Consider the following 13,180-nt stretch of genomic DNA (forward strand, 5'->3'; position numbering starts at 1 on the left):
AGCTCTTCCCATTAGCTGATGATGCATAGCATAAGGAACATAGACTTAAGGCTTTGGACAAGGGATACAGGTGGGATGAGGGAAAGAACTTTTTTAACGTTGTATTGATCTGGCGCTCGATGCCTACAAGGGTGCTGGAAACAGACACAATGAATGATTTCAGGACTAAATTGCATAGGCACTTGAAATAAAATAAACATGCTGGGACATGAGGATAGAGCGGGGAGAATGCAACTGACTGGATTGCTCTAGGAGAGCCAGTATGGAGTTAATGGGCCAAATAACCTCCTGTGCCATAATAACTCTGACTCTATTATTTTATTTGTTCAGCCAGTACAACCAATAACCACTGAGAAAATTGCCAAGAAACCCATTCCAGAGGAACATGCCATTCTGAAGATCACATTTGAAGGATTGATTCAGCGATGCATGACTGCAGCTACTGATCCTGTACGTGATTTTTACACAGTTGATTTAATTTACATTTGTGTGGATAGATAATAGGTTGCATTATTGATCTTGTGCTATGACTTAACTGTATCACCTGTTCCTAGGCTGATTGTCCTTTGAGACTACTTGATTGACATTTCTTATGAGTTGTTCATGCAGAGCAACTCCAGTACAAGGTTGTAACCTTTTTGAAAGTACATGAGTCTTTATGTTATACTGCATCGTGAAGGTGGCCGAGGAGTCAAATACATTGTGATTTAATTTGGGGTTTGATTCCTGCTGCGAGTTGAGATTGTTGCTTCCAACTTGAATGTGAAATTTATACTCCAGTTGTTCACCTTATCTCTGGCTGGGATTCCAATAATCGCCTCTCCATTGCAAAGTGCGTCTATGTAATGTTAAGCTTGGACTTTGTTACAATGCCGCGCATGGTTGACTATACTGCAGGTCTACTCAAACACTAAAGAATTGAAACTGTTAAGAGAGGTGCATAAAGGGTGCTGCGACTCTCAAAAACATAACCCTTTCAGAGTAAGTCAGGAGTCAAAAGCAGATGGAAATTTGAAATTAGTAAGCAAGAAAAGTACAATTGTGGCTGAGGGAACGTTATTGTACACTATTTTAAGATATTTCTATTGTTGTTTCGTTGCTAACTAAATCATAAAATCCTCTTTCTTCAGCAAACCAAGAGGAAGCTGGATGATGCAAACAAGCGACTGGAATCTCTGTATGATAAGCTACGGGACCAGGTGGTGAGTAATATAACATGAACCACTTGCCTTTTATATTGCACTTTACAACAAACTGAGCCCCTCGTTTCCTGCAGCATGGGTCTCGCACAGCTGGCATAATCCCAGAAGGGACACAGGTTTTTTTTTACTTTTTTTCCGTCACCCAGCAGAAACAAATAAGTTATCTGAAGAGTCAAGAATATATTTCCTGATTTCCATGCCAATCGTTTTTCTCCACCATCCTTTGTTATGTCCCCCATCTTCTGCAAACAGTGCCATGTATGAATACAGCTCCGTAGGTCACAGCCATCCTCTGCTAATTAATGTCCTCATTGAGGTAATTTTCTAAGTCCACGTTTCCACAGAGAAGATCTCAAAATTGTGCACAGTCCACGTCTGGATTGCTGATACGTGATGCCAATGGACAAGGATCTTGGCCAAATGGAGCAGATCCTCAGGCATCTATTATAAACCTAGGAAGTAAAGATGGAGCACACTAATCTGAGAACTGAATGCTGAACTTAGGAATTTAGTGGAGAGAGGAAGGAGATATTGCTTGTTTTACCTCCAGTAGCTGTTCCTTAGCCAGGAACTGGACCTTTCTTTTACTTTACCAAATTAGTAACTAACCAAATAAGTAAATTAGATTAGGCAGACGTGGAAGGGTAGGTGATGTACATGGTGGAGTTTACTACTTAGAATCCCTACAGTGCAGAAGAAGGCCATTCAGCCCATCGAATCTGCACCGACAACAATCCCACCCAGGCCCTATCCCTGAAACCCCGCATATTTACCCCACTAATCCCTCTAACCTATGCATCCTGGTACACTAAGGGGCAATTTAGCATGGCCAATGCACCTAACCCACACATCTTTGGACTGTGGGAGGAAACCGGAGCACCCGGAGGAAAACCACGCAGACATGGGGAGAACGTGCAAACTCCACTCAGACAGTGACCCAAGCTGGGAATTGAACCCAGGTCCCCAGAGCTGTGAGGTAGCAATGCTAACCACTGTGCCACCGTGCCGCCCTTTGTGCAGAGTATTGTAAGCCCAGATAGCCATAGTTGGCTCCGATTGGTGAGCTGGAGTTCAAGCTGCAAACATTGGGGAAAATTACCTCAACAGTTTGTTCCAGCAGGCAGTTACACCCCTTGGTATTTCGATCTAGGATATAGTGATCGAAGATCCTTGGCTCTTGACTTTGATCAACAGGTACAAGGTACATAGAATCTACAGTGCAGAAGGAAGCCATTTGAACCATCGAGTCTGCACAGACCACAATCCCACCCAGGCCCAATCCCCATAATCCCATGCATTTACCCTAGCAAATCCCCCTGGCACCAAGGGACAATTTAGCATGGCCAGTCCACCTAACTCATACATCTTTGGACTGTGGGTGGAAACCGGAGCACCTGGAGGAAACCCATGCAGACACGGGGAGAACGTGCAAATTCCACCCAGATAGTGGTCCAAGCTGGGAATCGAACCTGGGTCCCTGGCGCTGTGAGGTGGCAGTGCTAACCACTGTGCCACCGTGCCATCTCAAGGACTGCAAGTGGAAGAAAGCCATTCATGTGGGGGGAACAAAAAGGAATGTGTTAGTGATAGAGGACAGTAGAATCATGGGGATAGATACTGTTCTGTGTAGCTGTGACTGGGAGTTGTGAAGTTAAGATTAAAGACATCTCCTTGCTGCTGGAGAAGAAGTTGAAGTCGAGGGGAAGGTTCCAATTGTGATAGCCCTGGGAAAGGCCTTTTGTGACTGTCCCAACAAGGTTCTTTTTGCAGTAAGGTCGGGGAGAACTGTTTTGTTGTAGGCCCAGTGAGGATACGGTACTCGAGTGGGTGGGTGGGAGGGCTTGGCGGGTTGAGCAGTTGGCCAGTGGGTTGGTCTTTCTCCTAATCTCAGTTTTCTCACTCGCTCTCAGTGTCATACACCAATGCATACGCATGCACACTCCCACCCATATACACTGACCCTCCAACATTCTGGTAATCTTTATTGCTTACTCTTTTTTAACTCAACAACTTATTGCTACAACGTTGCTTCACATTGTGAATTCAGTATTTTATTTTTTCAAACCTTAGCTTTCTGAAATTTTCTTGTCTTTCCAAAATTTCCTCATCAGCCCTTGAATAAGAAAAATATGTAAATGTGGCCCCCAGAACATAAAGGTTGCATAAGCCTGCTTTAGACTATAGCCAGCTTAGGCTATTATGTAGGTTTATATGCAGTACCAGAAAACCAAAATTATCTGAAATCCAAAATACAGTAGGCCCCAGTAGTTTCAGATAAAGGATATTTGACCTGTAAATGAGTTTGATCTAATCGTCATTACAGAGACATGGTTGCAAGATGACCAAGTTTGGGAAATAAATGCTCCAGTGAACTTAACATTTCAAAAAGACAATGAAAAAGGAATAGTAGAATCGGTAATAAAGAATGACAAAAGAACAATAGTAAGGAAGGATTGTGGTTCAAGAGGATCAGGAGATTGTATAAGTATGGGTGGAGATTAGAAATAACAAGAACGTGCTTGTGGAAGTAATTAATAGCCCCCTAACATTAGTTATACTGCTGGACAGAATATTAAGAAATAAATCATTGGAACTTGAAACAAAGGCAATGTAATAATTGTGGGGGACTTCAATACTTATATAGACTGGACAAATCAAATTGACAAAGGTAGACTGGAAGTCGGGTTGTACAATGTTTTCATGTGTTTCCAAACAATACATTGTGGAACCAAATAGCTATACAGCTATTTTTGATCTAGTTTTAAGTAATAAGGCAGGATTAATTAGTAATCTAATTATAAAAGAACCTGTTTTGGCAGGGGGTGCAATTTAATTCCACATTGTTTGAAACTGCCACATTTGAGCTCCAAAATAGAATCTTAAATTTAAAAAACAGCCTCACCCTTTCCACAGCAACCCCCCCCCTTTCAGCATGTTCTGTCTTATCTCAAGTTAAAGGGGACATTTTAAATCATAACCATCTTGTAAAGTTCAGCGTTCATGATCCTTAACAATAAACGTACCTTCATTTGTTGAACTGTGTTTGTGATTATTCTCTATTTTCTGATCGTAAATCTCTCAGTAGTTTCCATGTTTGACAACTTTGAGGTGATCTCTTGAAAAGAATTCCTCCAGAAATCCCTCAATACCATTAACAATAGTGTGAATGCTACCAAAATTCCCCATTACTAGTGTGTTAGCGACAAGATTAATGCTGCAGTCGAGGAATTATTTTCTTGATATTAACACTTTCCTTCATTTCTTGCAGCTCTCACCAGCCATAGTTGGCGGTTTACACAACATAGCAAGAAGCATTGAAACTCGGAACTACAGTGAGGGATTAAGCATCCACACGCACATAGTGAGCACCAGTAACTTCAGTGAAATCTCTGCATTCATGCCGGTCCTGAAAGTGGTTCTCACCCAGGCTAATAAACTAGGTGTTTGACATAAAAGCCTTATCTGAGAAAAGTAAGCTATATACTTTAAAAAGCAAATTTGGCCAAACCTATGTTGGTTTAGATTGAAATGAAAATCTGAGCAAAGACAATTTCGATACCCATGATTAATGGACGTAAGTTTCATTCCATATTGCATTTGTTGGCTGTCTAACCACAGCACCTTCATATAAAACATTCCAATATATAATCAGATGTATATGAATCCAGTGGCAATGCACCCTGATCTTTTAAATCGCTCGATATTGCCTGTTTTTTTTTTAAAAAGCCATTAAATTATGTGACCTACATAGGACAAATGGAATCCGTACAGTATTGTAATAATCTAGATGCATGCATTACTGATCAAAGTGAAATACAGGTTTATGCGCCACTGATTTATTTAGTGGCACTGTATACTTTAATAGAAAGAAGTATAGGGCTTCGTCTAGAACCAATACAGACTGGAAGAGTTTGCTTTTTCGACTGGAAGAAGATACTTGACTTATGGCTGAGTCTCCAGAAAAAAGTTGAAACAGCAGCTCGTCTTTCCCGATATTCAATTTTATGATTCAGAAGCACACCTACAATTCATCTTTTAAATAAACGTTAATTTATTTACATTCATTTGTCTTTTCTTTTCTGTTGAGCTGGTCATAGTAGTCAAGACAGCTGAATGTTAGGATTTACATTGGACAGTTAGTTTCATACAATGTTGAACAAGATTGAACAGTTTAGGCCTATACTCTCTGGAACTTAGAAGAATGAGGGGAGATCAAATTGAGGTATTCAAGATCATAGAAACCCTACAGTGCAGAAGGAGGCCGTTCACCCATCGAGTCTGCACCGACAACAATCCCACCCTAGGCCCTATCCCCACAACCCCACACATTTACCCCGCTAATCCCTCTAACCTACACATCCTGGGACGCTAACTGGCAATTTACCATGGCCAATTCTTTGGAATGTGGGAGGAAACCCATGCAGACACTGGGAGAATGTGCAGACTTCACACAGACAGTGACCCAAGCTGGGAATCGAACCCAGGTTCCGGGAGCTGTGAGGCAGCAGTGCTAACAACTGTGCCACTGTGCCGCCCGAAGATGATAAAAGGAATGGATAAAGTAGATGTGGAGTGGATGCTTCTGCCGGTGGGGCATTCTAGGACGAGAGGTCATGTCTTAGGATAAGGGGTAGCAAATTTAAAATAGAGTTGAGGAGAAACTACCTCTCCCAAACGGTTGCGAATCTGGAATTCGCTACCCCAAAGTGCGGTGAATGCTAGAACAGTGAGTAAATTTAAGGAGGAGTTAGATTTTTAATTGGTAATGGGTTGAAAGGTTATGGGAGAAGGCAGGAAAATGGGGATGAGGAGCATATCAGCCATGTTCGAATGGCGGAATGAACTTGAGGGGCCGAATGGCCTAAATCTGCTCCTGTGAACTTATCAATGTTAACAGTGGATTCAGGAGCCTACTGCAACTCGGGATAATCCTGCTTTGTGTTCTTTCTTAGATCTTTCTGTTGAGCGGTTAAAGTGAAAAACAAATGTCTTGCTGAAAGATGGAAGACCGATGCGCTTCCTCTCATACACTTGTTTTACTGGAACACTTAATTGTTTCCCATGTAATACAATCCACTTACCATATACTAACAAAATCAATGGGAAGCTATCTTATTCCAATCATCCTGAAGCATCAGAGAAACTAATCTAATTTTCCTCTCTAAGTAGAGAACAAATCAAAATTCCTACAAGAAGCTGTGTTTTCCACATCTTTCATCTCCTCACCCTCAATGAGGATAATCACTGGCTGTCCAAAATTTACAGAATTCTGAATCTATGCCTAATGAAGGCCACTACTTCACCAAGTCAGTTCTTTCAGGGTAAACTGGAGACTTTAAAGAATACAAACTAGTTTGCTTATGTTCGAGAGAAACAAAGCCACATCACTGACTAAAGACAGCGGCTTTATATTTCACACTTGAGTATGTAAGGCTTCAGCTTGTTCAAAATGTAATCATGTACATTATTTAGTCATTTTTTAACATGCCATGTTCTGATCAAAATGAAAGATACCATAAATTTGAAATTGAACCCTGCCACCAGGGTAGCACGGTAGCACAGTGGTTAGCACTGCTACCTCACAGCGCCAGAGACCCGGGTTCGATTCCCAGCTTGGGTCACGGTCTGTGCGGAGTTTGCGCGTTCTCCTCATGTCTGAAAGACATGCTGGTTAGGTGCATTAGCCATGCTAAATTCTCCCTCAGTGTACCTGAACAGGCGCCAGAGTGTGGCAACTAGGGGATTTTCACAGTAACTTCATTGCAGTGTTAGTGTAAGCCTACTTGTGACTAATAAATAAATGTTGATGTTGAACTGCATCATAACCAAACATTAATTTTCCAGTTCTGATGAAACTTCCTTGAACTGAAAGGTTCCCTCCACAGATGTTGCCGACCCACTGAATATTTCCAGCATTTTCAGTTTTTGTACCTCCTTCCTAATCTGTTCCAATCATTGCTGAAAGTTACTTTGTTACTTGCAGTAAACTTATACAAATAACGTATAATACATGATCACCTGAAATCCTGCTTCAGAAAGCCAACTATCCCTTAGCAATATTAAATTCCTTAGCAATATTAAAGACCATTGCCAACTTTGTAACAAGTTGGAGTGATTTGTTAAGAACTGGGTTGAGATTGCCCAAATTCATTTCACATTGGAATCTCATAGCCAACAGAGACTTGAGTTAAACAGCATGTCATTTCCAAACATTAATAAATACTTTTTCACACTTTACATGCAAATGAAGAATCCATCATCTTCATGGAGTGGTAGAAAAACGTGGAATATGATACAAAAAGGACCATTCAGCCTAACTAATCCATGCCAGCGTTTCCCTTCCATTTGAGAAAGCAGTTGTAATCACGTTTATCCATTCTGTTCCCATATCTCTTTATTTCCTTTTCTTTCATCCATCCACCCACAACACTGAATGTTAAAATAGTTTCTGCCTCAGCCACTAACATCAGGAGTGACTTCAGCAATTTTGTAATTCTTCCTGCCCATTGTACTAAATCTTAGATAGAAGATTATATTATGTCCTCTCATAATTATTGGAAGCCATTTGCTTCTATCTATCTTGTCCCTTACTTATGCAATTTTAAACTCTTCAATCACATCAATATTGCAACATGACCTACATAATTCCAATGAAAGAGACACAAAGAAGTTCTTTGTTTCTATTTGTTCATTTTAAATTATATTAATTAATGTAATTATTAGAGTTTTGGTTTAAGAATAGAAATGATAGAACGGGGTATCTGACTGGAAACAGCAAATAAGAGTTTTTTTAAAGTAAAGAATTTGTCCAAATTAATTAGAAGGAAAGATTGACAAATAAAAACATGAATCAGAAATAATTCAATAGGAGATAAAAATAGTACCAGTCAAATATATTCTAGAAAGGAAAAAGAGGCAACATCAAAGGCTGGGCAGGGTTACATCAAATTTGAAGCTTTAACAAAGCTTGTAAAACCAGGATAAATATAAATATGGGAAAATAATTGTGAGAAGGATCATAGCAGACAAGTGCGAAGTATTCACACTAAGAGAAAAATGGTTGACATGCTACATGACTAATGTAAAACCTAAGGACGACGTTGAAAGAGATGTGGTGGGCAATTCTCTGACCTCGCTGTGCCTGGTACAGATCACTTCAATCCCGGGGAATAACGTGGACCTAAAAATTAGTTTTGCGCCCAGCGCCAAACAGTTTGCTATTTGCCTGGCTCCTTTCTAATGGTGCGAACCGGATCAGCGTGAGTCCAATCAGCATATTTAAAGTAGCATTTAAATATGCATAGCCTGTTTAACTCCCAATGGATGGAATTCTCTGACCTTTGGACGCGGTGCAATAATGGCAAGAATCACTACTGGTCTCCACTAGCAGAGACCAGGCACGATGATCGTGCCAGAGGGGTTGGAGCATGGTTGGGCAGTGCCCATCAGGCAATGCCCTCTGGACACCCTGGCAGTGCCTGTTGGGCACTGCCAGTGTGCCAGGGGCAGTGCCAAGGGGTGGGGGCTATGACAGAGGGGCTATGCAGGGATGGATCATGTTGGGGGTCATGATGGGTGCATGTTAGGGATCAGGCAGGGGGACCCATAAGCAGGGCTTAGATCCGGCGACCTGTCATGGAGGGGATGGGGGAACATGTCACCGATGATGGAGGGGTTCCCATTGGCCATGGAGAAGGGAGGGGGTCTCCCATTGCACTGAGAGATCGGGGCGCCCTTGCGAAACAGCGCCCGAGCTTTCCAAAAGCAGGTTGACTGGCATGTTTAGGCCACGCTCCCCCAGTACCAGCACAAAACTCCCTACTGTCCAAAAAAGTGACTGAGTGTGGGAGCGCGCCAGAGAGACAGACTCAGATCACTCCATTATTCTTGTCATTATCACATTTCGAAGTCTTTTTTGGGAGAATTCCACCCATAAACTCATTTCAGTTTGACACACAACATGTTTAACCAGTACAAAGCAGCAATCAAGAATACTGTCATTTTAAAAATATATACACTATACCTATTACCACTCTCTTTGACTTCTATATTATCAAATCATTCCTGCCCCTCACCCTATCTCAGACCTCCTCAGTACTTCCTGTGAGGGCGGGTGAGACAAATTTTCAGGGCTTTCAAAGGACAATTGGATAATTATTTGAAGAGGAAAAAATGCAGGGCTATGGGGAAAAGGCAAGGGAGTGGAACGAGCCCTGTAGCTCTTATAGAGAGTTGGCATGAACACAGCAGGCTGAATGGCCTCCTCCTGAATTGTTAGAGCCAATGAAGTATAATCGTGGAATGATAGGGTGCTTTGAGACATTCGATGCATGTGAAAAGTGTGATGTAAATTTAAGTCTTTATTTCAAATTGTGGAACAGATGCCCAGTAGAGTGGGGATGATAACCCCAAAAATCATTGAAGAAATGAAGGGATACTATAATGGGGGTCTATATGGATAACTAAAATGAGACAAATGTCCTTTAATAGTTGTGTCGTGAACTTGTGACCTGGTTTGGGTGATGACTATGTGCTCTATGTTTCACAGTCTGAGGATTCAGGGTAGACCATTTAGGACGGAGGTGAGAAGACATTTCTTCAACCAAAGCGTGGTGAACCTGTGGAATTCATTATCACAGGAAGTAGTTGATGCCAAAACATTGAATGTATTCAACAGGTGGCTGGATATAGCACTTGGGGTGAATGGGATCAAAGATTAGGCTATTGAGTTGGATGATCAGCCATGATTGTAATGAATGGCAGAGCAGGCTCGAAGGACCAAATGGCCTCCTCCTGCTCCTATCTTCTATGTTTCTATGAGAGCAAATGGACAAATAAAAAAGGATCAATTTTGGAAATCTCATGTGGAACTGAAGAACTGGTGTCATTAACATCCAGTGATGTGAAAGATCACAACTGTGTTCTACACACTCCTTAATTTCTCAAGCAGTGTGGGATTTCCAGTATAAAACCTGGATGCTGCACAAAATAAGCTATTTTAATGTATGAAACATAGCCAATTTGCACACAACATGGTTCCACAACTATCAATGTGAAAATAATGAAAGTAAGTACTTTTTGTTGTTGATTAAGGGATAAGTATTGGCTAAGATCAACATAACCTGCAAGTTTCTTTTTGTAGTGCTTGGCTGATTAGTGTGAGGGCTTGGACCGTATTTTGTTTTCTTCATACATGGCAATATAGGGGCTAATGAATGTGTCCTGTGTGGGAATTTTCAGATAGTTGTGTCGGTGCAGCTTGGTGGGAATATTCACCAGGACATATGTATTCAAAGAGCTGGAAATGTTATTTTCCCTCCAAATGTTTCTCCAATGATGTCAGCTCTGAGGACTTCATACAGTATCCAACGTATCTTGCTCACATTCTTTCCAAACTGAAGATATTGCCTATTTAATTGGTCTCTGAAATATAATTTTATCAATAATCTAGTCTTTTCTAAAGCTGGATTGGAAGTAGTTGCCATTTAATGTCCATCATTCATCAGTTAGATTTTTAATTGGTAGGAGTTGGGTATTTCTAGGTATAAGGACGGATAATGATTTATTTGGTGTTAACTTCAGAACCATAGAAATATTATGGTGCAGGAAGATACCATTCAGCTTATTGTATCTGTGCCAGTCAACAAAGAGAAAAAAGAAACTAGCCATTCATTTTAATGATGTTTCTAGCACCTGGTCCATAGCTTTGCAGGTTACAACACTTCAGATGAGTTGAGCATTTCAGCCTCAACCACCAACTTAGTCAGTGAATTCCAGATGCCCACCACTCCCTGGGCGAAAAGGTATTTTTCCCTCATATCTCCTCTAATCCTTTTACCAATCACCTTAAACCTATGCTCCCAGTAATTGATCCCTCTGCGAGAGGAAACTAGTCTTTCATATCTACTTTGTTTTGTACACCTCAATTTGGTCACCCCTTAGCCTCTGCTGCTCTAAGGAAAACAACCCTAGCCTATTCAATCTCTCCTCATAGCTGCAATTGTCGAGCCCTGGCAACATTCTTGTCAATCTCCTCTGCACCCTCTCCAGAGCAATTATGTGCTTCCTGTAAGGTGGTGACCAGAACTATACACAAAACTCCAGCTGTGGCCCAACCAGCATTTTATACAGTTCCCTGCTTTTGTATTCAATACCTTGTCCATCTGTTTTGTTTTATGGATCAGATCAGAAACTCCAAGGTATATTATGAAGTTAGACTAGACCCCAACTATTTATGATTTTGGCATTTGTGCGAGAATAAAGTGTTTCACTCCTGGTGTGATTCTATTGACCCATTAGGAAGCTTTTATTAAATTTTATTTAATGATATAGTTTAACAATAACAGAAAGAATTAGCGTAACATTTACCAATTGAAATAAAATATTTAAACATGACAAGATACAATTCTTAACTGCTAGCCTATCTCTAGTAGGTCCAATTTAAGCAATATTCCTCACAGACGTAAACTCCTCTTTTGTGCTGGTATATGGGCTGCTAGTCTTCAAACACCTCTGGAGAGTGATACCTATTTTCTAGCAGTTCCCAAACTTCAGACTCCAGAGAGAGAAAGAAAAGAGCTCCTGATCCTTGCAGATCCAAGCAGAAAACTACCCGCTTCTCTCTGTAAGCTTAACTCCTCCCATATGCACATGATTGGGAATCTATCAATCAGCCTAATCAAACCCTATGTTAGAAACCCCAGGGGAAAAATAAACAAAATTGCAATAGCTCAGATTAAAACAAACACCCCAATAACTAAGATCAAGTATTCTTCTACATTCTCAGCATGTGGGATGCCTGGAGCAGACAAATCGGCACTGTAAACCAGAGTTGAATTTTAAACACATCTTTCACAAGAAATATGACACACATACATTTCTTAAAGGCACAGTATTGTCACACTTAACACCTTCAGGGACCTGTCGACATGCAATCCAAGGTGTCCCAATTTCTCAACTCCTCTTAGTATTTTTCTTTTATTGAGTATTCCCTTGCTTTGTTTGCCTTTCCCAAATGCATTGCCTCACACTTTTCCAGATTGAATTCCATCTGCCCACTCAACCAAACCATTGATATCATGATTTAGTTGACCGCTATCCTCTTCACTATCATCTACATGGCTATTTTTTGTATCATTTGCAAATTGCCCGATCATGCCACCCACATTTTAGTCTAAATTATTGATATGTACAACAAACAGCAAGGGCCCCAACACATCCATATGGAACACCACTGGAAAATGTTTTACATTCACAAAAACATTGATCAAAAATTACCCTTTGTTTCCTAAATGAGCCAATTTTGGATCCAACCTGCCACCTTTCCTAGTATCCCATGAGATCTCACTTTTCTGACCAGTCTGCCATGTGGGTCTTTGTCAAATGCCTTACCGAAATCCACGTAGCCAACATCCACTGCAATACCCTCATCAATCCTCCTTGTTACTTCTTCAAAAAAATCTGAAAGTTTGCAAGATATGATCTTCCCATAACAAAGCCATGCTGACAATCCCTGATCAATCCATGCCTTTCTAAGTGACAGTTTATCCTGCCTCTCAGAATCGTTTCCAATAATTTGCCCACTACTTCAGTCAGACTGATTGGCCAATAGTTTTCTGACCTATCCATTTTCAAATAATGGAACAATGTTCATAGACCTCCAATCCTCTAGTACCTCACCTGTATCGAATGAGAATGATCTTCACTAGATGCTAGTTTCCTCTCTGGCTTCCTTCAATGGCCTAGGATACAATCCATCTGGCCTTCGTGATTTATCCACCTTCAAAGATGCCAGTCCCTCCAGTACTTCCTCTCTCACTATGCTTATTGTATCTAATATTTCACTCTCCTTTCTCTTAACTAGAAGGTCTGAATCATCCCTCTTGCTTAGTGGAGACAGAGACAAAGTAATCATTGCCCACATCTTGTGATAAACCCACAAGTTACCATGTACATCCCTGATAGGCCCTCTACCTTTC

The 13,180-nt window shown here is 40.9% G+C and overlaps 1 protein-coding gene across 16 annotated transcripts in view; it reads left to right on the forward strand.

Annotated features, from left to right (window-relative positions):
* Positions 1-5,265, forward strand: part of sec31a (SEC31 homolog A, COPII coat complex component) — a 100,512-nt gene extending 95,247 nt beyond the window's left edge. For 14 of the 16 annotated variants that reach the window (XM_078214679.1, XM_078214621.1, XM_078214572.1 and 11 more), the window contains 3 exons: positions 331-450; positions 1,131-1,202; positions 4,471-5,261. In XM_078214679.1, the coding sequence (XP_078070805.1) occupies positions 331-450; positions 1,131-1,202; positions 4,471-4,650 (372 nt within the window). In that variant the 3' untranslated portion in view covers positions 4,651-5,261. Of the gene's footprint in view, positions 1-330; positions 451-1,130; positions 1,203-4,470 lie in introns of all 16 variants that reach the window. The other 2 variants (XM_078214664.1, XM_078214673.1) reach the window with 1 other exon arrangement.
* The last annotated feature ends 7,915 nt before the right edge of the window (positions 5,266-13,180 follow it).

Source organism: Mustelus asterias, chromosome 1, assembly GCF_964213995.1.
Source record: "Mustelus asterias chromosome 1, sMusAst1.hap1.1, whole genome shotgun sequence".
NCBI lineage: Eukaryota > Metazoa > Chordata > Chondrichthyes > Carcharhiniformes > Triakidae > Mustelus > Mustelus asterias.